This window comes from Peromyscus maniculatus, chromosome 18 (assembly GCF_049852395.1).
Source record: "Peromyscus maniculatus bairdii isolate BWxNUB_F1_BW_parent chromosome 18, HU_Pman_BW_mat_3.1, whole genome shotgun sequence".
Classification (NCBI taxonomy): Eukaryota; Metazoa; Chordata; class Mammalia; order Rodentia; family Cricetidae; genus Peromyscus; species Peromyscus maniculatus.
The window spans coordinates 19,346,034-19,372,061 of NC_134869.1; the positions used below are offsets into that span (position 1 = coordinate 19,346,034).

Consider the following 26,028-nt stretch of genomic DNA (forward strand, 5'->3'; position numbering starts at 1 on the left):
TGTACAAATACTCCTTAACCTAAGGCTTCACCCTCTGTCTCTGCCTGCCTTTCCTTTTTGTCTTTATTTCATAGTTTCATATCGTCTTGTGCCATGTTGCAATATGCCTGCTAAATCTTTATCTTTTTAAATCATTTATGCGTGTGCGCGTGTGCACACACACATGCACTATCACAGATTTGTAGAACTCAAAGGACAGTTTATGTGAGTCAGTTCTCTCCTACCCTGTGTGGAGTTCAGAGATGGGAATCAGCTCTTTAGGTTTATGTGGCAAGTACCTTTACACAGGCATCTCACTGGCCAGCCACTCTTTGTTTTAATGGGACTTCTCTTTAGTTAATTGTGGACCTGTAGCATTTTTGTTTTCATTTTGTACCAGTAGTATCAATAATGTTTCTCCTTTAGAATTCTCAGCTGCTCTGAGGAACGTACATTGTGTCTCTTCGTCTGGATCAACAGCAGTAGTAGACTGTTAGCGCTGCCTTTCTAGATAGCTGTTGACCTGCCTAATCACAGCCTAGTGAACGCCTTTAGGTCATTTGCTTTCATAGTGGTTAGGAGAACACAATCTTTGGAGTGAAATTGTTTGGGTTCCCACCTCTCTCAAGCACTGATTTTGATCAACCTACTCCCTCTAAGTCCTTGTTTCTCTCTCTGAAAAATAAAAAGAAGTCGACTCTAGGGTTGACGGTACCCTTATTCCAAGGGCTGTGATAAGATGGTAGCACTGTTGAGGACGGTGTCTGCACAGAGTGAGTGCATGTGATTGGACTGTTCTCTCCTGCCCTCCAGTTCCCAAATAACTACTCAGAGGCTTAATGTCATTTATAAAAGTTTGGCCAGTTGCTCAGGCTTATTACTAACTAGCTCTTCACTTAAATTAGCTCATAATTCTCATCTGTGTTTAGCCATGTGGCTTGGTACCTTTTCTCAGTACGACATTCTCATCTTGCTGACTCCTCGACTTCGCCCTTCTCCTTCCCAGCATTCTGTATGGCTTTCCTGCTTAACTTCCTGCCCAGCTACCGGTCTGTCAGCTTTTTATTAATATGTCCCTTGTCTTTGCCGAGTAAAGAAGCAGTTTTTTTTGTATTCAAGACACTATTGTTGGGGAAGACTGTATTTCAGACTTAACTCTGCTATGCTGGATGACCTTGAACAAATAGTTACTTTCAATCAGGTTCCATGGCACATGGCTATAACTCCAGCACTTGGGGAGGCAGAGACAGGAGGATTGACATGAGTTCAAAGTCAGCCTGGTTTACATAGTGAGTTCCAGACCAGCCAGGACACCGTAACTAGACCCCAACTCAAAACCAACAACAGAAGTATTGGTGAGAATGTGGAGGATTTCAAAGGAGAAGAAGTACTTTGTGAAATAGTTGCAGTTCTTCAAAAGCTTAACTGTAGCCATCATGTGGCCCTAAAATTCTACATTTAGTACCTGCTTATCCAAGAGAAATGAAGATATATGTCTACACCAAACAAAGCATGTGCAAAAATGTCCATATTATCATTGTTCATAGTTGAAAGATCTCAGGTGGGAGTTTAAGGGGATGCTAGGATGGATTTGCTGGAGGTAAGAAGTTGATTAGAAGAGTTGTTGACGCCATGGAGAGACAGACCGATAACAGCATGGTGGGGGGGGGGGCGTCTGAGGAGAGAAAATTAGGATCCACCTGGCAAAAGTGACCCTCTGAGAATGGCATTGGTTTCATGGCACCAGCCTGCAGTCAGGCTCTCTGATTCCTGGGCAGGAGGAAGGGAAGAAGATGGGAAACAGGATGTGTGGTCACCGGTACTCTCTTTGTTACTGACTCACCCACGGTGAGGTGCTCAGGCACTTGAAAGCCTGTTAGCTAGAGATTCACGATGTCTTAGTAGGGAGTCTGTCAGTATCTGAGAGGGGAATGGATACTGCAGATTCTGTGGTCTCAGCAGCAGCTAGATGCTAGCACTACTACCAAAATGAGAGAATCTAAGTGCTCATCAACTGCAAAGTGAAAAAACTAGGTGTGGTGTATCTACGCAGTAGAGTAGTATTTGGTCATCAAAAGGAACGGAGCATGTCTAATAATGGGCACAGAGTGGTTTTGGAGATAAGGAAGTATTCTAAATTTAGATTGTGAGGGTGGCTGCAAAGCCCTGAACTCACTAAGAACCACTGAACTATTAAAGAGTAAAACCACATTTCATGGCATATAAAAACAGCCAGGTGTCATGCTGTGTATGCCTTTAATCCCAGCACTTGGGAGGCAGAGGCAGGTGGAGCTCTGTGAGTTCGAGGCCAGCCTGGGCTGGAAAGTGAGAACCTGCCTCAAACAATAGCAGCAACCCAAAATCCCTAAACAACAGCAAAAACTTCCCACGGGATCTAGAGTATGTACTGTCTTTGATTCATGTGAAGTAAAGGGATTGTAGAAAGGCTGCGTAACCTGCTTGAAAACCCCTGATTTGGAGTTTTTAATTACAGTTTGTTTCTGCTAACAAATTGGTACATCATTCACAGAAGCTAAATGATGTCCACAGAAGATGTTGGGAGGAGAGTAATAAGCCATGGGAATCTGTATTAATTCCCTTTGGAAATTCTTATGTGTGTATGTATGTGTGAAGGAGTGTTAAACAGGTATCTGTGCGTGCGCACGTACACAGAGAGGTCAAGGGTCATTGTCAGGTGGATTCCTCTATTGTTATCCACCTTACTTTTTTTTTCATAGGAGCTCTTCCTGAATCTGGAGCTCACCGCTCCAGCTAGAGGAGTGGTTGCTGGCTTGTCCAGTTTTTCGTGTTGGCACTGGGCATCGGAACTCAGGCCCTTGTACTTGTGTGGCAGGCACATTACCATCTGAGCTGTCTCTCTAGCTCCCCGGAAGTTCTTCAGATTGTAGTTTATCGTTCTCTCGGTTTTTAATAAATGTTTGTCTTAAAGAAACGTGTTGGGGCCGGGCGGTGGTGGCGCACGCCTTTAATCCCAGCACTCGGGAGGCAGAGACAGGCGGATCTCTGTGAGTTCGAGGCCAGCCTGGTCTACCAAGTGAGTTCCAGGAAAGGCGCAAAGCTACACAGAGAAACCCTGTCTCGAAAAACCAAAAAAAAAAAAAAAAAAAAAGAAACGTGTTGGGGCATAGTGACTCATACCCGTGGCCTTCGCATTTGGAAGGCAGAGACAGGAGGATTCCTGCAAATTTGAGGCCATCTTGTTCTACAGAGTAAATTCCCAGCCAGCCAAGACAATTTAGTGAGACTTATTCTAAAGAAATAAATAAAAAAATTAAATTAAATTTTAAAAAGGAGTATATTCATTTAGTTTCTTTGTGGTTAGAACATTTACTCTGTAGCTTCTCAGAATATTTATTTCTCGGTTCCTTTTCAAATCTTCTGAAAAGTAGCTCAATGATTATTCCTTTGTGAAGAGAAGAGTGGAGATTGGACAGGACATTGTCCTTAGGCAACGTCATGATATCACCTCATCTTTGACGTAAAAATGATAAAAAGCTGTACCTTGGGCAGGTCTTGCTGTTGACATTCTTCTCTTGCAAGTAGAACTCTTGAGTGTGATAGAGAAGGCCTCTTAGTACTAAACACACTGGGAAAACGTCATTGGACATCGCTGGTACTGAGCAACTATGAAATGAAGAGAATACCGGTACGAACTTACACAGCTGGGCTGTTATCCAAAGATCAGAGCATATCCCTGGAGTTCAGATCAAAGGTTCTGCTTTGGAATTTGTGGGACTTACTTTATGACCCTTGACAAAGTGTTTTCATTTGTCTGTGGCTAGTGTTTTGACTTCCATAACAATATGCTTTGCTTTTGGGGAGGCGTTGTTATTTAAGAGGCAGTCTGCTTTGAAATGTGATACACTTTCATTAGCTGAGAGTCTGAGATGCCAAACATGGCCTCTTGAGGTCTTATAAGACCCGCTCCCATCATTGTTTTGCTGGGTCCGAGTCCGTGACTGTTGTTAACAAATGGAGAGAACATAGAACTTTTGATATTTGTTCTTTGACTTTTTCCTACTTTCAAATGACTACAACCCATTGATTTCCTTTCTAATAACACGCCTTTCTTTAACTCTGTAATTTTCCTGGCTTAAGAGGAAACATAGGGCCTTGGAGAGATGGCCCAGCGGTTCAGAGCCAGGACCGTTTTCTCCTATAGAAGACAGGAGTTTGGTTCCTAGCAGGTACCCAGAACCCATGTCAGGCTGCTCACAACTGAAGCTTTGGCCTCTGTGAGCATCTGTGCTGATCTATGTAGTGAGTTCCAGACCAACCAAGGCTATATAGTAAGACCATGGCCCAAAAAATTAAAGTAAGGGGCTCTAGAGATGATTCTGTGGTTAAGAGCACCTTTCTGTTCTCTGAGAGGACCCAGGTTCAGTTCCTAGCTCTTACATAGTGGCTCACAACCATCTGTAACTCCAGCCTCCTCTCTGACCTCTGAAGGCACCAGGTCCACATACAGTGCACATACAAGTCCACATACAGTGCACATACATTCACACAGGCAAAATACTCACACCCCCAAAACAGATCTAAAAATAAAATAAATCATAAAGACAGAATAGATAACTACGTAGACTCCTAGATTAAATTTCTTTATTTAGTTCAACCCACTATACTTTATTATATGTGCCACAGATTTTGAGTTTTATTTTGAGTATTTTATGTCATGTAACATATCAATGTACTCTAGTCTTAGGGTTTTTTTTTTTATTTTTCTTTCTTTCTTTTTTCTTATGCATCGCTTCATGAATTTGCTTGTCGTCCTTGCACAGGGGCCACGCCAATCTTCTCTGTATCATTCCAATTTGAGTATACGTGCTGCTGAAGCCATCAGTGGTCTTAGGTTCTAAGGCAGTGGCAGCCGCGGGTACACATTTACTTGTTCATGAATTTTCACTGAGCAGTGGAGTAGACACTATGTTTCTGTTCAGAAGGGTACAAAAGTAAATAGGTAGACTAGGGAGGATTAGGAGATTTCAACAGAGAGTAACAATCCACTGGGTGTCTTAGATGGGAACAAGAGAGTAATCTAGTCCATCGAAGGTATCAGAAGAGAGTATCAAGGCAGCCTCCATAAAGGGAAGACCTGTGACTGTCATCTCAGAGTGAACTGGAGCCTGGCAGTCAGATCCTTGGAAGGGAAGATGGTCTTGACCAGAAGGGAAGGCCAGAACTCACGTGGCATCACCAGGTAGTTCCAGTTTGTCTGCCGTCAAGTAAGGGGTGTGGAGGAATGGGAGGAAAAGAGAGTTGGTGGACGGACACGCTGTGAAGTACTTGCCTTTCCCTCGGCCTCCCACAGTTGTTGAGGCAGGCGGTCCCTCTGCCACACGCTCCTGCCTTGATGTACTCTGCCGCTGTGGGCCCAGAGCGGTACCCAGACCACTGACGGAAATCCCGGAACCATGAGTCAGTCAGATCTCCTGAGTTGTCTGTCTTGGGCGTTTTGTCACGTGACAGAAGTCTAACACACTCAATTAAGGGACGGATCAACTGGGCATTAAGGAACCTGTCACAAGGATAAGTTAGCAGGCTTTGTTGACTCAGAAGGTAGCACTGACGAGGAAGAGAAATTCAGGTTCTGGCATTGATGCATGGGCATGTGCAGTAGGTATAAGGAAGTTCTCACTTCCTCTGCAGGTTCCCTGTCTGAGTCAGCGGGAATAAGCCAAATAGGCACAGCAGCTAGAGAACAGGCCGGCACATTTGTTAGCATGTGTATGGGAGTCACACAAAAATAAGGAACACCAAGGAGGGCCGTATAGTTCATAGGGAAGTGAAGGTCGATGAGGATGTGCTGTGAACGCCGGTTGTCACTGTGCAGATCAAGTCTCTCTTGGGTGGCAGTCCTCGGAAAGAAGGGGGAGGGTTATATTTAGCAGGTCTCAGTAGGCGGAGACCTTTTCCTCTTTTCATATTCCCTGGTTAAGGGAATTTTGAGGGGAGGAAATGCAAGTCAGTTGCACTCACTTTGGATGACCCTCTTGAGTTAGATGAGCAGATCGCGAGGAGAGCCTCGTCTGTGCTGTGTAGTACCAATTGTGTGCTTATAGAAAAAAACCTAAGGACCAGGGCTAAAATGCATGTCCAACCAGCTCCTAGCTGATCCCATATTGAGGCAGCTGTGCATGGTTCTGTGCTCCTGTGGGCAGCCTGTCCGAACATCACACTTGAAGGTGTTGTTTGAATGTTTACAGTGACTGACGGGTATCAGATGCGTCTTCTGTGGGAAGCCTTCCTGACTCCACGTTCTGCCTCAGTGTGGTCTCCTTAGATGCCCAGCAGGGTCAGAGTTGTGATAGTCTGTTGTGGGTTGATTATTCCCTTTGCTCACTTCTTGAAGATTGTGGCTACTTCTTTTTAATAAATTCTAGTTATATAAAATAATGGGTTTGGGGGCTGGAGAGATGGCTCAGAGGTTAAGAGCATTGGCTGCTCTTCCAGAGGTCCTGAGTTCAATTCCCAGCAACCACATGGTGGCTCACAACCATCTGTAATGAGATCTGGCGCCCTCTTCTGGCCTGCAGGTACACATGTAGGCAGAACACTGTATACATAATAAGTAAATAAATCTTTAAAAAAAAAATAATGCGTTTCATTACGATATTTCTACATACATATATATATTCATACATACACACACATATGTTTGTACTGTGCTTATATTTGCTTGCCCTTTTCTGGGCTGTTTTTTAAATCCCTTCTTTAAACGCTCACACTCCTTCCCTGATCCATGGTTTTCAAGTCTTGAAACAGTTACCTGGGACTCTGAACTGTAAGCTGTCCTTCTGATTCTGGTGGTCAGTAGCGTCAACCCCAGCTTCAGAGCAGTGGCTTGGCTGCAGTGGAGCCGTTTCCTTATGCTGACTTTGCTATCAAATGTCAGCGAGATCAGATAGTAGCTCCACGTTGGAGAAGGATGGCATGAAGATGCCACTGACTCCTTCCTCTTGGGAACAAGCTCACGACACTAGGAGAAGAAATATGGGCTGGTGGGATGGCCCAGTGGGTAGAGATGCTTGCCACCAAGCTGCCAGCCTCCATGACCTGAAGTTAATATGTGAGACCTACAAGGTAGAAGGAGAGAGTCAGCTCCTGCTGGCTGACCTCTGACCTTCATGTTCACAGAGAGAGAGAGAGAGAGAGAGAGACAGACAGACAGACAGACAGACAGACAGACAGACAACTTAAAACATTTAAAAGAAAGATAGAGATGTAAATTTTGTCTTCGTAATATTAGGGTAACTATAGAAACCCCAATCAAAACATACAAGGCTCCCATGCCCACCTGCAGTGTATACAAGGCCCAGTATCTCCACATCTCACCAAAGCCTACTTGGTTTTATATTTCAAGACAGTGTCTTACTAGATAGTCCAGGATGGCTTACAGTTTGAGACAGTTCTCTCTCAACTTCCTGTATTTTGTTTGTTTGTTTTGGGACAGGATCTCATTGTGTAGTCTGGCTGGCCTCCATTTCCTGATCCTCCTACCTTACAACTTTGTGCCACTGTGCCTGCCTTGATTGATGGTTTGAATTACAGCTGTTCTGTGGGTGTGAGGTCTTACCTCATTGTAGTTTTAACATAACTATGTCAAAACACTTTCCTCTACTTGCTGGCTATTCTTATGTCTGCTCACATCTGTTCTCATTTCTGAGTTGTTTGAGTTAGCAGAGTTTTTTGTTTGTTTGCTTGTTTGTTTTTGTGTTTTTGGGGTTTTTTTTTGGTTTTTTGAGACAGGGTTTCTCTGTAGCTTTGGAGCCTGTCCCGGACTAGCTCTGTAGACCAGGCTAGCCTCAAACTCACAGAGATCTGCCTGGCTCTGCCTCCCGAGTGCTGGGATTAAAGGCGTGCACCACCACCGCCCGGCAAAGCAGAGATTTTTTTAAAAAAATATTTATTTTTATTTTATGTGTATTTCTGTGTACCACATACATGCCTGGTACCAGAAGAGGTCATTAGATCACTTGGAAATGTAGTTATGGATGGCTGTGAGCCACTATGTAGACGCTGGGAACTGAACCTGGGTCTTCTTCAAGATCAACAAGTGCTTTTTAGCTAATGAGCCCCATGGTTATCAGAGGGGTGTGTGTGTGTGTGTGTGTGTGTGTGTGTGTGTGTGTATTCTGGATACTAGTCCTTTTTCAGAATTATGATGTATAAACACGTTTTCTAGTCTGTAATTTTGTCATTCGCTGTGGTAGAAGCATGCTGTCTGCCTAGGGATGGTGTATCTGCATAATATGGAGGGTCCCACTCTGCATGGTTCTGGCTGATTCAGGCTCAGTAGAACAAGGCTCTGAGCAGGGAATAGAGCCCCAGTGCTAAGAGGAGGAAAAGAAATAAGGCAAATGCCAAAATAATTATTCCTGAAAAGAAAGCTTTATTTTATATGTCTGAGTGTTTTCCCTGATGCCTGTGAAAGCAGCGAGGACACTGGATCTCCTGGGAACGGTCTTACAATGGTTGTGGGCTGCCATGTGGGTACTGGGAATTAGACCCCGATTCTGTACCGGAACAGCAAGTATCGTTTGCTTGCTTCAGACTGGGTCTTTCTGTGTAGCCCTGGCTGATCCAGAACTCTTTATGGAGACTAGGCTGATCACAAACTCACAGAGATCTGACTGTCCCTGCCTCCTGCCTGCTGGGATTAAAGGTGTGCGCCACTGTACCTGGCCAGCAAGTGCTTTTTACTGCTGAGCCATCTCTCTAGTCCACACCTTCTTGATTTGGTGGTTTATATATGTGGGGTGGGGGTTGAGGGGGTGGGAATAGTGCCAGGGATCAAATGCAGGGTCTCCCCAAACTTTCTATGCATCACTGAACTATACTCCTAGGCCTTTAGTGAATTTCTAATTTTAAAACTACATTCTGTATTTCATTAGCATTAACCTTATAGTAACAGGCATAAGGAGAAATGCATAATGTGATTAGAAACGCATTGATGGGAAATATTCAGAATATCGGTTATCCACGGGTACATGTGTGCAAACACATATGCATTCCCCTCCCATTAGTGCGTGCCTGAGATCTGGTCTGCAAGGTCAGACTGTGTCTCCCGAGGAGTGTTAGCCATGTCTCTGTCCTTCTGCTTAAAAATGTAGTAGAAGGCGAGTGGTCGGAGCTGAGTTGAACGGAACTTACACACGCGTTCGTCTTGACCATTCCGGAACCCGCTTTAGAAAAGTGGATGTTAGCGGGGCAGAAGACAGACCCCGTTAGCAGTGGAGATGGAGAGCAACACGCTCATTAGACTGCATTTTCATGCACTCTGAGTCAGTAGTCAGTCGTCCTGGTTTGGTCTTTGTTGCTGGGATAGATAGCATAGCCAAAAGCACCGTGGGACGGGAAAGGGTTTCTTTGGCTTCCAGGATACGGTCCGTCCTTGAGGGAAGCCAAAGCTCTGATAGTCAAGGTAGGAACCTGGAGGCCAGAACTGAAGCAGAGACCCCCAGGGCATGCTGCTTACTTGCTCCGTTCCAGGCTCACCTTCAGCTATCTTCTGCTGCCCAGGATCACCTGTCCAAGGAGAGTACTTACTGCCCACTGTGGGCTGAGCTCTTGTACATACATTAGCAATCAAGGGAATGCTCCACAGGTAATATCACAGGCTTACAGGCAGTTTCTCAGTTGAGGTGCCCTCTTCTCAGGTGTTTTGACAGGCAAAACATTTGCCATTTAAAGACTCTTCCCGTAAATAGTTGGGTTACAGCCTTCTCTGAATATTTTTGGTGGAGCCGTCTATATCAGTAGAAGAGTTTCTTGGCATTGCATGCAAACTTTTCTGCAATAAAAGAAACCACGGGAGGGACAGGTACAGGCAAACCGCAAGAGGAGCAGTTGCCGTGACCCCCGCCTGCAATCCCAGCCCTCAGGAAGTACAGGCAAGAGGGCCAGGAGTTTACGTCCGGTCTGCCATACAACAGATTTGAGTCCAGCCTGAGCTGCATGAGTCTCTGCCTCAAAAAGAAAAAGTTAGTGGTTAGTGTTACATTTCACAAAAAGAATATTTAATGTAAATATTGTAGAATGTTTGGATTTGTCACGTCTTGATAGGAAAGTAATTAATAAAAGGTGAAAGATTTATATGATCTGAAGAGAAACCAGAGTATTGGAAAGTAATTAATTATATTGGGTGTGTGCTTAGCAGTGAATGTTGGGAAAATGTGTTAGGGTTACTACCAGAAGTTGAAAATGATGCATTATTTAATACCATGATTTTAAAATTTATACATTTTGTGTGTGTGTGTGTTTCTGTGTGTACATATATGTATTTGTCTATGGAGACCCAAGATGTCAAATGTCTTTCTTTTCGTTCGTTTGTTTTTTTTTTTTTTTTTTTTGAGACAGGGTTTCTCTGTGTAGCTTTGGAGCCTTTCCAGAAACTCACTTTGTAGACCAGGCTGGCCTCGAACTCACAGAGATCCTCCTGCCTCTGCCTCCCGAGGGCTGGAATTAAAGGCGTGCGCTGCCGCTGCTGCTGGGCTTAGATGTCTTTCTTAATTGCTCTTCTCCTGTTTGGGGGAATGGTCTTTCACTGAAGCTGCTTTGTGCTCAGTATTGTAGCTAGACAGCTGGACAGCAAACTCAGGGCTCCTCGTGTCTCCACGCATGCTCGGGTCAGTGCCACACCTGGCCTTTATGTTTTTTTTTTAAACTATCTTCAAGCTTGCGTAGCTCCTAGTAAGCACTTAACTAGTGGAGCCATCTCCAGGTCCCGTGAGACAACGATACAATACTTTTTAGGGGAATAATTGGAAATCTGGATTTTCTTTTCACTTCACTCCGTGTTTAGGTGTATTGCTGAGGATCAAAGGCGGGACCTCAAGCATGCTGGGCTAGCCTCTTCTCTTGATCATAACCCCCCACCCCCCAACTCCTAGTAATCAGCTTTCAGTCTCTGTAGTCAGTGAGTCTTCTGCTCTTCGAGTATATATTTGCTGTATCTGAACGTATTCATCCTTAGGACCAGAACTACTATTTGTGATCTAATGCTCTCCAAAGCAGTTTTTTTTTTTGGGGGGGAGGGGGTTTCGAGACAGGGTTTCTCTGTGTAGCTTCGCGCCTTTCCTGGAAATCACTTGGTAGCCCAGGATGGCCTCGAACTCACAGAGATCCACCTGCCTCTGCCTCCCGAGTGCTGGGATTAAAGGCGTGCGCCACCATCGCCCGGCCCAAAGCAGTTTTTAAAATGAACATAAAAGCAAAGATCTCCCCTGTATTTCTAACTTAACATGAGCACAGGAATGACTGCAATTTAAAAAGAATTTCCCGGAGCTGGGGAGGTGGCTCAGTGGTTAGGAGTGCTTACTTACTGCTTTTGTGTGGACACTGGTTCGGTTCCAAGCACCCACATGGCAGCTCACAACTGTCTCTTGACTCCAGTTCCAGGGGATCCAGTGCCATTTTCTGGAGTGGTTCCTACATATGCTTGGTGCACACACACTCACACATACACATTAAAATAAATAAGGAAGTCAATAAATATATGTCTGGATTCCTGGGGGCTGAGTGTGTAAACTCCCAGATAGAGCTCTTACCTAGCATGTGCAAATCTCTTAGCTCAGTCCTTAGCACTGTAGCAAACAGACAAAATTCAGAATCTAAACATATTGAAGAACATTTTGAACAAAATATATAAACCTTTTGAGGTGTAATTATGCCTATATCCCCGAACTCAGGAGGCTGAACTAGGAAGACTGTGAGTTGAGGCCAGCTTGGGCTACTGCAAAGCCCTGTCTCAAAATGAAACAAAACAAATTGAAATGAAAATTGAAGAATTATTACCCACTTGACTCATGGGGCTATGCTTAGCTAAGTAGATAAAAGGACTCTAAAGTACGTACAGAATACAAGCAGCCACACATTTCAACTATCATTAAAATGCATTCTTCCAGAGAGTTGACTCATTTTAAAACTGCATTTATTTTATATCTCTGTTTTGACATGGAAATTCTGGAGCCCTATGAAAACCAATTTAAGGACTAAGAAAGGGCTTGAGTGTAGTTCAGTGGTAGAGCACTTGCCTAGCATGCTGTTGGCCCTTTTTATTTGATACCCAGCACCACAGAAAATTTTAAAAAATGAAGGACTAAGATAATCGTCTGCAGTGTCCCAGTGCTAAGTGGATCCGCGGGGATGGTGCACCTTTTCAGTGGCGAGAAGGCCGCTGCTGAGAGCCACTGATGAACACATCCCCCACCAGGCCCCAGTAGCATTCTGTTAATGAATGGCCAGCGGATTGCCATGGTGACTTTTTATGCATTTCCTTGCCCGCTAGTTCTTGAGGCGGCACAAAGTAACCATCTTGGTGCTGCCAGTGCTGGAAAGAACACAAACAACAAAGCAACAAGAATGAAAAAAAAAAAGAAAGAAACTTTAGGAAATGGAGCCTGATGCTTTTCTACAGAAGCATCGGAGCTTCTCCCTTTTCATAGTCACTGAAATCACTCTTTAATTTTAATTTATGTGTGTGTGTGTGTGTGTGTGTGTGTTGGCTCATGAGCACGTCCATGTGTGCTCTGCTCGGGGGTTAAGGCCCTGGGTGTGCTGAGCAAACTTGTACTGTTAAGTTATATCCCCAGCCTGGTTCCAGCTGTCATTTCATCTCAAGGAAATGTTTTCATTGCTTGTTCCTGACTTACTGTTTATTCCTCTTCACGAAGGAACTGTGTTTTCAGATCTTTCAGAGAATAGAAAGAGAAATGTCTTCTGTCTGTCCCCTGCAAACAACAGTAAGCTCACCTAAATGTCAAAAGCGCTTTCCAAGTCATCTTCATTTTTCCCCCAGACATGGGCAGTTTGTGTCCTCGCTGGGGCATGTAATGTTCACACAGAGAAATAATTAAAAGATGTCCTTGGGATGATGCCAGATATATACTGTCATGACAAGCCCTGATTAACTGTACTTATAGAATTACAGTGATTTGACTTACACAACCCATTAATAGTTCTTCATACACATCTTCATGCATTATCAAGAGTACTTTTATTTTTATTTATTTTTCATTTAGTCTTGTAGTGTCAAAGTTGGCCTAGAACCCCCCCCAGCCCCCCCCCCCAGCCCCCCCCCCCCCCCCCCCCCCCCCCCGTCTACCCTGGGTTTCTTGTGATACGCATAGGTGTTTTCTTTGTAGGATGTGACATTTCCATGTTGAACTGTTTGTGCTATCTGATTGATTGACTGATTGATTGATGATTGGGGGCTCTCAATATGTAGCCCTGGCTGGTCTGGAACTCATTGTGTAGACCAGGCTGGCCTAAATCTCTTAGAGATTTATCTCTAAGTGCTAAGATTAAAGGCACCTGTCCCCCAATTCCATTCCTGATTTCTCTCTATCACGGTGTGTCATCTTATTTAATTAACCTCCATGTTTGCCTTTAGGTATTGTGTTGCCGGAGGGCTTCTCTCCAGGTTCCCCAAGCCCCGCAGTCCCACAATCCACATATAAAATAATCACTCAGACGCTTATATCACTTATAAACTGTATGGCCGTGGCAGGCTTCTTGCTAACTGTGCTTATAGCTTAAATTAATCCATTTCCATAAATCTATGCCTTGCCACATGGCTGGTGGCTTACCGGCGTCTTCACATGCTGCTGGTCATGGCGGCAACTGCAGTGTCTTTCCGCCTCAGCCTTCCGCTTCCCAGAATTCTCCTCTCTCCTTGTCCCACCTACTTCCTGCCTGGCCACTGGCCAACCAGTGTTTTATTTATTGACCAATCAGAGCAATTTGACATACAGACCGTCCCACAGCAGTATTGTGTAGTGTGAATTGTGTGCTTATAGGAAAACCCAAGGACCAGGATGAAAATGCATGTCTAACTAGCTCATATCATGGCTGATCCCATGTTTATGCATTCATGCTTTCTCAATGCACTCTTTATCTTCAGGATGAAGACACTGGGATGAAAAGCAAAGTCCATCACATTGCCAAGGAGATCATGAGCTCTGAGAAAGTGTAGGTACCAACTTAACAGTTCAGAAGACTCTTCTTCCCAGTTGGCTTATTAAAAATTTCTCATTGCTTTTTTTTTTTTTTTACAGGTTTGTGGATGTGTTAAAACTTTTGCATATTGTAAGTATCTGCGAATATGTTTCTCAAATCTGAGATTATCCCAGGTCCTGTCCTTTTCCTACCCTAAAGGTTCTTAGCACAGCTAACAAATTATACCCATATGCTCTCTAGTGCTTGGTTATATTTTAAATTTATAATAGAATTTTACATACTTATCTATTTATGACTTTTATGTATATAATAGAGATTTTACATCCAGACATAACTAGATGATTTCTGAAAATACATCTTCATAACGAATGAGCTGTGACAGCTGCTGATGCTGCTTCCTCTTCCTTTTTCCTCCTCTTGCCCTGCTTCTTCTTCCTGATTTTTCTCCCCCTCTCTTCTCTCTCCCCTTTTTCTCCCCAAACTACATCCCCAGCACCCATAATGATGATGTGTCTTTTGGGGGCATTTCTTCTCTAATCTAAATAGTTCCCAGAAACAGAGACACTTGAGACAGCCGTAGCTAACTTGTTTATAATTGTCAGCCTGAGTGGACCTGTCAGGAAACCACTGTATGTATCCGACCACATACTCATTCTTCCTCTTGCACACTTCTGTCCTTGCAAGTTTTTACAAGATTCCATGTGCACTGGAAGTTAAAGTGCTGTTAGTGTTACCCCGTTTTGATTATTTTTTGGCAAGATATCCCAAACATCTGTTGTGGAATATTAGTTTAAGATGTGTTATATTTGTTTATGCTGTGGAATATTTGTTTAATGATGTACAGATGTGTTGCATTCTTTTTGTTATATCTATGTAACTCTGTGAAGCTGTGCTACTTTGCCTGTCTAAAACACCTGATTGGTCTGATAAAGAGCTGAACAGCCGATAGGTGGGGCTACCAGGCAGAGAGAATAAATAAAAGGAGAAAAAGAAAAGAAGGGAAGAGTGAGAAAAAGGAGGAGAGAAGGACTTCAGGGGCCAGCCACCCAGCTACAGAGCAAGCCGCAGAGGAAGAGTAAGATTTACAGAAGTGAGAGAATGGTAGGAGCCCAGAGGGAAAAGGTAGATGGGATCATTTAAGTTAACAAAGCTGGCTAGAAACAAGCCAAGCTAGGGCCAGGCATTTATAAATAAGGATAAATCTTCATGTGTTTATTTGGGAGCTGAGTGGTGGGCCCCCAAAAAGTAAAAAGAGAAAACAACTGCAAACATCCCTCACGTGTGTGCCACTAAGTCCAATAGTTCTAGCTATTGGAAGACACACCTTCCCTTGAGAACTTGATAGTCTGTGTCTGTCTCTTTTCCCCCCCATCTCCTCCCCCACTGTCCCTCTAGCCCTCCTCTTCTCTCACTTTCACTCTCGTTCACCATCTGTCTTTTTCCCTCCCTCTCTGTTAAAATAGAGTGTCACCTTAGCCTGTCCCTGCCTCAGAGGTGTAGTGATCCTCCTGCCTCAGCCTCCAGACTGCCAATTACAGTTTTGAGCCACCACACTGGACAGCAATCTGATAGAATATTTCTTGTGATAAAACACTGTGACCCAAAGCAAGATGGGGAGGAAAGAGTTTCTTTGGCTTACACTTCCAGCTTAAAAATCCATCGTTGAGGGAAGTCAGGGCAGGATCCCCAGGTAGGACCCGTGGAGGAACTGTCATTGGCTCACACACAATCTAGCTCGTGTTCAGCCAGCTTTCCTCTGTAGCCCACACCCATCCGCCTAGGAATGGTGCTGCCCGTAGTGGGCTGTGATGTGTTCAGTCAGTCATCAGTCAAGACAGTTTCGCATGGACATGGCCACAGGCCAACTGATCAGGCAGTGCCTTAATTAAGGTTTCTTTGTCCCAGGGGACTCTAGATTATGTAGTTGACAACAGAAACTAACCAACACCTAGACTCTCAATAAACCTAGGAAGCTAGACCCAAGGCCACTTGGAGATACTGATATCTAATGCCAAATAGAATGGGTTTTTTGTTTTGTTTTGTCTTGTTTTAGTTTGTTTGTTTTTTGTTTTTTTGAGACAGGTTTTCTCTGTGTAGCACTGGCTATACTGGAACTTGCTCTGTAGACCAGGCTGGCCTTGAACTCAGAGATCTGCCTGTCTCTGCCTCCTGAGTGCTGGGATTAAAAGTGTACATCACTACCACCCAGCTTCATTTAGTTTTATAAGTGCATCATAAACTGAATAGGTGTCCCCAGTCCCCCCGTCCTCCCCCCCCCCCCCCCCCCCCGTCTTAAAATCGTCATTCTGTCCCGAGTCCTGTGAGTCACCTGGACATTTTAAATACCAGTTCATTGTCCCCTCTTTAGCTCCTGTTAACACAGCTACTACCTTCATTTTCGAGCAGTTCTGTTCCTGTTAAGACTTTAATTAAGAGCACATTTATCTGGCTTCTGTCTTCACCACCTTGGGTTGGTATCTCCTTCTCTCTGTGGCGCTCTTTCAGATCCTTGCTTCTCAGCTCCCAAAGGCTTGTGGGTAGTACTAAGTGATGTTCGTGTGATTTTTTTTTTTAATTACCAAATCTTTTTAAGTTAATGGCCTTTTAATGAGTGTAATTTATGTACCTTTTAGTATATTATATAACTATGTCATACAAATTATTTATATTTGGCCTTATAACATCCCTAAAAATTGTTTTTTTTTTTGGGGGGGGGGTTGTTTGTTTGTTTTAAATGAAGAAAGTAGCCAGGTACTAAATGTCAAAGCCAGACTTTGAAGTCTGGTCCATGTGAGTTCTTGGTGTAAAAATTTAAAATGTTTGCTTTCAATCCTAACCATTGCTATTTATAGTGTATCTGTAGGATGTAGTGTATCCTTGGGCATATTTGTTGCTTACATAATTTTTTTCAGCTGCCTAGGAAACCAGAGAAACTCTAGTTTTTCATCTTAGAAAGATAAAAATGAAGCTGGATCTTGTTACTTAGATTTTTTTGTGTGTGTGAACATTACATATGAATGCTATTAAAGAGGGTTGGAAACATGCTATAAACAGTTGGTTTCAAGTACGTTTTGCATTGAATGCATTGATGATTATTCACAACCTGACTTTTGCATACAGAAAAGGAGGGATCATTTCACCTGGAAAAATATTTTCATTTTAAAAACCAAGTCAGCAAAGCATGACGGTACACCCCCATAATCCCCGGCACTGGGGAGGCTGAGGCGTGAATTTAAGGCCACTCTGGGTTATATAATAAGACTCTGGCTCAGCAAAGGAGCCCAAACCGAAGTGACATGGTTGACATGGGGACTCCCCCTTTACTTGTACTTCACAGTCTCTCTCTTATTTTGCATATTTATCACAAGCCTTTGGCCACAGCAGCCGCCTTGCTTTTCTCTAAGTGATTTGTACAGACTGTGAGCTTCCCTGCCTGTCCCTGTGTCCATGTGTGCTTTGTAATTCCCGGGGCTCACGATAGTGGTTAAACAATGCCTCAAGGTCAAGTGTGCTGCTTAGGACAGCTGGTAATTAAGTCCCACACTCCCCTCTGGTGCTGGAGATAAAAGTTGGACTCTCTAGACAAGGCCATCTGTTAGAGCTTCAGTGCGCCAGATGTTCCGAGAAGTTCTTCTTATTTGCATTGATTTTTGCTTAGGTCCCCCCAAGTGATCACAGTGGGCTGAGTGAGCACGTTGCTATGGTAAAGAGCTGGAGTTACTCTAGTTCTTACTAGGGGATGTTGGGGGAAAGGTAGTAAGACTAATATTGTGATGTGCTTTATTTAGATCTCTAAAATTCCAACTTGAACATGCATTTAGTGAATGTCATTGTAGGTGATTTGACTTTGCATACAGACCCTTTGGTAGGTTTTTATTAGAATTCGTGTTGTGTGTTTTTGATTTTAGTAATACCTGCAGTTTGCCGAACACTGTAGCCCATCTCCCGCCCCAAAATGTAATTGTGCAGTCTCTGTCTCCTCACCCTGCTCTCCTTTCCAGTGCTGGTTTTCGAACCCTGGGCCTCACACAGTCTAAGCTAGTGCTCTTCCACTGAGCTACCCGGCCCGGCTTGTTAACAGAAGCCGGAGGGCAGGAATAAGCTCTGGGTCTCATTGCAGAAGCATCACTTGGATCTGCATTGGTGTAGTTAAAGGGAGTTTTGGTGAATTTAGCTGCTTTGGCCCAAAATAGTTTTGTGGCTCTTAAAGATGACGTCACATTTTCCCAAATTCTCCTGGCTGTTGATATTTAGAAAAATAACCGGGCACATGTTGTAATCATCTTCTTTATTTAAAAAAAAAAAAAAAAAAGTCGCTCCCCCCCTCCCATCGTACCACTTTGGCAGTGGCTGAGGTTCAGGAGGAGCTCGAAGTTTAAGATTATCTGTAGTTCCTGTGGAACTGGTTGCATCTGGCTCTGAGGTCAGAGTGCATTGCTTTTGGGGATGGAGCCAAAGAAGTGAAAGGAATAGACTGGAGGCCGCCCGTGCTGTGTGGGGGCTGTTAGTTTGGCTGGTAGGTTACATGGTGGAACTCTGGCATTCGTTGTCTTAGCCTAGAGGCTGCCATGCTGTGTGGGGGCTGTTACCCTGGCTGGTAGGTCACATGGCGGAGCTCTGGCATTCCTTGTCTGAGACTGGAGGGAGCTGGCTGTTGGGGATTTAACCTAGAACTCTGTGTGTGCTGAGCACATGTTCTGCACTCCACTGTGTTCCCAGCTGGGAACACTGTGTGTTCAAAAAGCCCCCAAGAGGCCTGGGATAGCCCCCAGGTGAAAATAATTATGAAGTGACATTTAAAAGCATTTTTTTGTCTTTGAGACAGGATCTTTCTATAATGTAGCTCGGGCTGTCATGGAGCTCACTACGTACACCAGGACGGTCTTATGCTCTGCCTCTGCCTCTCAAGTGCTGGGATCAGACATATGAACCACCATACCGGGCTTTTATTTATTTATTTTTTAATTATTACTTATTTTAACATACAGTGAGACAGACCCTGTTCAGTGCCAGTGCTGTTGAAAGGATTTTGCAGTGGCCAAGAGACTGGAATTAAACTCCAAGGGCAGAGTTCATAGCCAAGGAGCAAAGTGAGATTCAGTGGGTAGAAGATTCCCAAGAAGAAAAGAAGGGGCGAGTGTGTGTGTGTGTGTGTGGGGTGATCTGCCACTCCTTGGGAGCTGGTGCCAGGTGAGGAACAGGGCCAGGCCCTGGGGTGGGAGGTTCTTGGTAAAGGTCCGTGGTATAAGGAAGCTGGCTGGCCACTGTAGTAAAGCAGAGCACCACCATCAAAGGCCTGCTTAGAACATAAAACTGCGGGTCTTAGAGATTCGAGCCCTTGAAGTTCTTATAATCTTTATTAAGTGTTGTTCCTTTTTGAGACGGGGTCATGCCGTGTAGCTCTATGTAGCCTCAGACACACAGCAATCCTCCTGCCTTGGCCATTCCCCCACAAGTGCTGGGTTTACACAGGTGCATAAGTCGCCATACCTGGTTTTCTTTGGCTCTCTTTGAAGTTCAAAATAAACCTTCTGTTTCATTTAGAGCTCCTACCATAATTTTCCAAACGCTATCATTGGGCTTCAGTTCGTCTAAAGCTGTTCCAAGTATCCAGCAGTCTCAGAAAAAGAAATCAAGCCTTGCCAGGTGTGTGACGGGGGCCTCCATGTCATCGGTCGGCCCACTTTGGGTTTGGCTGGTCTTTGTTAGATGTGTCTTAAATAAACTAGTTCCCCTTCCGGCCCAGGCGGAAGACAGGGAATGCGAAGTCTGGCAGAAGCCGTCATTCTGGCTCGGAAGTTACTTAGTGGCTATCACCCACTGTCACTGTCGTGGTGAGGAAATACCTTCCAGTTGGAAAACAAAAGTTATTTCACTGCCAAGGGACCAGCATAGTCATCACTTAATTTTGCAAGAAGAAAGGAGCACGCTTACTGCTTTACTGAGCAGGAGCTCATGCATTGGAATTGTATTGATCACTAAACCGGTAGAAGAACGTGTAGCTGTTTACCTGCTAAGCTTTGAACATCTTTACAGTCTGGGATGGGATTCACAAATGTGTTCCATAGCGTTCCTTGATAGTAGACAAGCTAATGACTTCCAGAAGTATTAAGTGGCTGCATTTTTCTCCTAGCAAATGCCAGAGCTGATTGAGGCAAGCTGTCAGGGATGGAATCTGGCTGCTCTCAGTTTGATTTCTGGGCTGCTTGTGTGGTTTTCTAAAGGAGAGCATTTGCAAGCTAAATTCTTGTATATTCTACTAATTAGTTACACAAGTTGGTTCTTCAGTTGCTAGTGTAGATAAGGTGCCCCTTTAGATTAATGTGACTACTCGGGTAATAAAAATGATCCAGTTCTGCATCCAAAAAAAAAAAAAAAAGGTTTTAGCTTTTGTTAAGAAAGTGAGGTGGCTGGGCATGCAGCTCTGTTGTAGAGTTCTTGCCTGGCATTCAGGAAGCCCTGGGTCCAGTCCTTAGCACCTAATAAACTGGGTGTGGTAGTTAGTCCAGGCCTGTTATTCAGCACTTGAGGCAGAGGCAGGAGGCTCAGAAATTCAAAGCAGTCCTTGGCTACTACATAGCAGCTTTGAGTCTGTATGGCAGGTCTGTAATCCCAGGCGTCCAGAGGTTGAGGCAGGAGGATTATGAATTCCCGAGGCCAGCCTGGTCTCAGCAAGGCTGTCTCAAAACCAACAAAGAAAACATGGAAGAGAGCTGGGACTGTTGCTCGGTGCATTCAGAAGGCAGGAGACTGAATTCCCAGCTCTTCGAAGAAACTTAACTGTGCTTTTGGGCAGGAAACCTGTTCTTCCAGGGTATGTGTGAGGGTTTTTGAGTTTGGGGCAAGTAAGAAATACTCTTGATTAACTTGTGACAGGTGTTGAAGGAATCAACAGAGGAGATGCTCTCCCTTTCCATTTGATTTGCCTGGCTGATCCATGAAGGGAGGACAGTTGCAAGTAAAGAGAAAGCCTAGAGAGCTTCTGGTTCGGCCTTAGGTTTGTAACCGAGTGGTCGGAGGAGGAACGGCCTTTGCTTTGGAGCCTTGGACAGCTGGGAGATTATTCCACTATTGTTTAGCTTAGATCTGGAGGCCCACCCTCAGAGGACAATGAAGTCTAGGCCAGTACTTTCTCCTCCCCCACCCTTTCCTCCTCCTCTGCAGTGCTAGGGTGTGGTGGTGGTGGTGGTGGTGGTGGTGGTGGTGGTGGTGGTGGTGGTGGTGGTGGTGACCTACATTAAAACACAGCCCTAGTAGTCTGGAGAGAACTGAAGATGAAGACTATGCCATGTGTTTCTAAAGTGTAAATGGTGAGCTTACTGAGAGATGGCTCGAGAGGAGCATTAAGACCTAGAGTGTCGTGTTGGCTCTGTACCAGATGTATTGCAGAAAGTGTTATGTGCACCATCCAATTAGACTTTATTACTAGTACTGTACTAATGCTAATGATGTAACAATTGTACCTATTTAACAAATGAAGAAGCCAAGGCTAGCCCAAGGAACACAATAAGCCAAAAGCAATGGTTTAGATCTAGAATCCTGATTAGCAAGTGTCTCCAGCAATGGCTGTGAATGGAAAGTTCAAGAATCCAGAAGTTGCTCAGTCCACAAGACTGGACATCCCAGCTGATCTTCAGTAGACGCTGGAATCTGAAGAAGTAGGTTGTAATGCCAGTGAAGGAATGGACTTGCAGGCAAGGTGGAGGACAAGCAGGCAGAGCAAAAGCTTCCTTCTTCCATGTCCTTGTATGCTTCCGGATGGTGTGGCCCAGATTAAAGGTGTGCCTTCCGTCTTCATGATCCAGATTAGAAGTCGATCTTCCTACTTCAAATTAAGCAAAAGTCGCTTACTAGGGTGCCCTCTATCTTTGGATTTTTAGTCAATTTCCTATGTAGACAAGTTGACAATCAAAAATAGACATCGCAGTTTAGAAAAACGGCAACAGTATGTTCTTCTCTAGGGTCTGTGGCCTCTCCAGTCACAGGTAGGTGGCTAGGTTGACATACTCCCAGGTGTGAATTCCCTCCTGTTGAACGGGCCTTAAATCCAGTTAGACAGTGTTGGTTACCCCCAAGATAGCAACAGTACCGCTGTTGCGCCCCTGGAGCTGTCTTGTCTAGCCTGTCATTGTTACAGCTTGTAGACTTCACATCTGGATAAGACTAATGCTTGGTTTTCTCCCTTGGCAGTTTGCATAGCACCTGCAGATAGTATGAGAGCTAGTCTTCAGGGAGGAAGCTTCCAGATCAATTCCAGCATGATTCCTCCAAGTTCTGTGTCCAAATGTGTGGTGTCTTCAGCAGTAGGGTCTTAACTTCAAGTTCTGGGAGGCAGCCTAGGGTAATAACGATAGCTCCTCTAGTTTTGGGAGTCTCTTAGACTTCCCTGACAGCAGCCTAGCCCTGGGGTTTCATTAGTTTTGTGATTTAGATCATCGTAGGGAAGAGGATGCCTAGGCACAAAGCTTCCAATCTAGTTACGAGTATGTATAGTGACTTTCCTCCTCCTGGCTGTCCTAGGATTTCCGGGATGCAGTAGCCCATGCATCCAGGCAACTTGGGAAGCCCGTGATTGAGGACCGGATCCTGAACCAGATCTTGTACTACCTGCCTCAGCTATACGAACTCAACCGGGATCTCCTGAAGGAACTGGAGGAAAGACTGCTGAGCTGGTAAGCCGTGGACAGAATCAGGCTTCCCCAAAGCATATAATACTAGACGAATCCACAGAGACCCTGCCAGGGAGAAAGTGGTGTCCCTTACGTAGAATTGCTACGTATGTTGAATTTTCTTGGCAGTTATTTGTACATTGAATATTTTAGACCGCCATACCTTAGCACGCTGGATAATGCTTGCGCAGGCCCATGCTCAGCCAACTTAGCTTTTGCTTTTTTCTGTGGTTTTTTTTTTTTTTTTTTTTTTTTAATTGAGATAAAGTTTCACTTCCTGATTCATCTGGTCTGTAATTTGTTAAGGTAATAGTGAAAATAAATTGTCATTACCAAAATAATTCTGTACATATTTTATCTTTTTTTCTTTACAGAATTTTAAATTAGCATTATCATGAATTGGCTATAAAGCCTAATGATAGGTACATTTATATAAGTAATATAAAGAGGTTTAAATATTTTTGCTTATACTAAAGTATTCTTCAAGTTTTGGACCTATAGATGGTCTGTGTTCAAATATAAAGCATTCCTGAGAACCAGACCTAACTAATGAAAGAGAGAACTCTTCACTAATAGAAAAAGTTTCACTTATTGCTAACAAAATAGTTCAAGTCTTTGGATAGGGTATTTCCTATCAAAATAGTCTTTTCGCTGGGTCTGGTAGAGCAGACACTTGCAAGCCCAAGTTCATTGAGTTGCATGGGCAACTTAACAAGTCTCTGTCTCAAAACAAAAAGTGAAAGACAGGCTGGCAAGATGAATCAGTGGGTAAAGGTGCTTGCCACCTAACCTACGGAGCTGGGTTTGACCCTTGGAACCTGCACGGTAAAAAGAGGCACCTGATTCCCACAATTGTCCTCTGACCTCACACCATGCCCCACTGCTCAGCATCAATCATCGAGTCAATCCATAAATATTTTCAAAATAAAAAGAGGCCTGGGGATTTAGCTTAATGGTTTGTCCACCATACAAGAAACCCTGGGCTCAAATATATATTTGTATTAGGGCCGTCAGAGCACCAAATACTCCATATGTAGATCAAAGTGTACATGTTGGTCTGAGTAAGACCGATTTAAGGCCCCCACTGTTAGAGAAATTACAGTATTTTCAATTCTGGGACTAGCCAGATAGGGGCCACTCTTTCTAAAACAGAAGTTTGAAACTCCAGGTCAGGACCCAGAGGGACACTTGGTACCACTGAGATAGTTAAGCTGGTGTGCGGTATCTCTCTGCCAGGGGAACTTGGAAGCAGAGGCCACCTTGTTGGTCTGGAGAGCCTTGGCCCTGCGCCCCCTCCCACAGTGACACTTCTGTTCTGCTGTCACAGGACACACTTAGCCAGCACTGACTCTCCACCTTGATCTCCAGGCCATACGCAGACCGTGCTCTGCTCCGTAAGGAAGGACATGGTCTGAGGCCACAGGTGCCTCTTGGTCTGTCCACTGCCTGCTGGCAGTGCAGGGTTTTTTTTTTTAAGGCGGGGGGGGGGGGGGGGGGAGGGTGTAGAGCCATGAGAAACACGCTAGTTAGAGCTGTGGTCAAGGAATCCATGTCCTTCTGGTTACCACCACCCCACATGGCGGCGGCAGCATGCCTGCCTCCTTAGTCATCTGATGTTTTGAAATAAGTTCAAGTGTCTCTCTTTGTAGCTGCCCTGGCTTGGGATCCACTATATAGTGTAGGCTGATCTTGTACTCAGAGCAATCCTGTCTCACCCTCCCAAGTACTAGAATTACAGGTGTGAGCCACCAGGCCTAGCAAGTATTTCATTGTCCAAGGTTTGACTATCTACTGTGCTGGTTGGTAATGGACATACGACAAGCATATCATAGTACACAAAATATACAGAGGTCCTCGCCTTCATGGCACAGACATTTTAGTGGGGAGAAGGGCCAGGAAAATAGGCAAGAAAAATCAGGGGCAACAAAAATAACTTCGAATTTGCAGAGACTGATAACAGGCTGGGTTACGTAGTGAAGACTAGATTGTCAGAGACGGTTCTCTAAGAAAGTGGAACATGGGCTAGGAATATAGCCTGTAGTAGAGTGCTTGCCCAGCGCATGTAAGGTGTTCGGATTTCAGCCACCCTCACCCCAAAATGTGGAGCATGTGAGCTGACATAGGACATGGCCTTGGGGAAACTCCAAGGGCCCCCTATTTCTAGGCCTGGGGACCCATCAGTAAAAGGCCACACAGTGAGGGTGGACTCTGTTTATTCAGAGAAAATGAAGAAGCTTTTGAGAACAGGAAAAGAGAAGAGAACGTGGCCTGGGTCAGACAGGAAGGAGCAGTAGGCCTTGTGTGCATGGAATTTATTTTTATTCTAAGTGCAAAAAGAAGGTCCTTGGAGCTGGGGGTAGTGGCACTCATCTGTAGTCACAACGGGAGACAGGCTGAAGCAGTATAGTCGTGAGTTCAAGGCCAGTCTGGGTAGCTTAGTAATACCATCTACATCCAACCATCCATACCCACATCCATACACATACGCATGTACACACAAATAAATCATGAAAAGAAGGCATCACTGGAAGTTACACAATAGGATATACTTTTTTGTAGGGGGGCTCTTGATGCTCTAAAGAATGGAACAGAGAGGACAGAAATGGAGTGGGGGGGGCAGTCAGGGCCGGCAGAGTCTGGACAAGGTGTGTTCATGGCGGGGCAGTGCCGAAGCGCAGGCATCTAGGGTATGTTTTCAAGAAGAGGAAAAGTAAAAGGATGCGCTGATGGCCTGGCCGTGCTCTCATGGTTTTGTATACCCCTGTCCGCAGGACCGAACAACAAAGGATTGCTGACATCTTCGTAAAGAAGGGGCCGTACTTAAAGATGTACTCCACATACATCAAAGAGTTCGATAAGAACATAGCTCTGCTGGATGAGCAGTGCAGGAAAAATCCAGGATTTGCTGCGGTCGTTAGAGAATTCGAGGTATTTGCTGCCTGCCGTACGATATTGAACTTTTTTTTTTTCCCCTTACATTTTCTATGCCTTAACCATTTATAGTCATTGAAAGGAAAACTTTTGAATAAAAATGTGTTTGTTAAAATGGGGTTGGGGATTTAGCTCAGTGGTAGAGCGCTTGCCCTAGCAAGCACAAGGCCCTGGGTTTGGTCCTTAGCTCTGAAAAAAAAAATGTGTTAAAATATAATCTCTTGAGCCAGGCAGTGGTGGCACACGCCTTTAATCCCAGCACTCGGGAGGCAGAGGCAGGCGGATCTCTGTGAGTTCGAGGCCAGCCTGGTCTACAGAGTGAGTTCCAGGAAAGGCACAAAGCTACACAGAGAAACCCTGTCTTGAAAAATATATATGTAAAATCTCTTCTAAATCATAGAAGAAATTAATTGACCAAACAAACCAGTGAAAACTCGAACAGTCCATGATTTGATTCTGAAGATCTATT

General features: G+C 44.5%; 1 protein-coding gene and 1 non-coding gene across 2 annotated transcripts in view; one reads left to right on the plus strand and one right to left on the minus strand.

Moving 5' to 3' along the window:
• The window catches only part of Fgd6 (FYVE, RhoGEF and PH domain containing 6), a 131,457-nt gene that overhangs the window by 49,141 nt on the left and 56,288 nt on the right, over nt 1–26,028 (plus strand). Inside the window, exons 4-7 of the mRNA XM_006988452.4 lie at nt 13,904–13,971; nt 14,058–14,088; nt 22,480–22,631; nt 25,400–25,556. Coding sequence (XP_006988514.1) covers nt 13,904–13,971; nt 14,058–14,088; nt 22,480–22,631; nt 25,400–25,556 — 408 coding nt within the window. The remainder of the gene's footprint in view (nt 1–13,903; nt 13,972–14,057; nt 14,089–22,479; nt 22,632–25,399; nt 25,557–26,028) is intronic.
• On the minus strand, nt 4,737–4,839 carry LOC121823846 (U6 spliceosomal RNA). Its single transcript, XR_006065488.1, has one exon. It is a non-coding gene; the product is annotated as a U6 spliceosomal RNA (small nuclear RNA).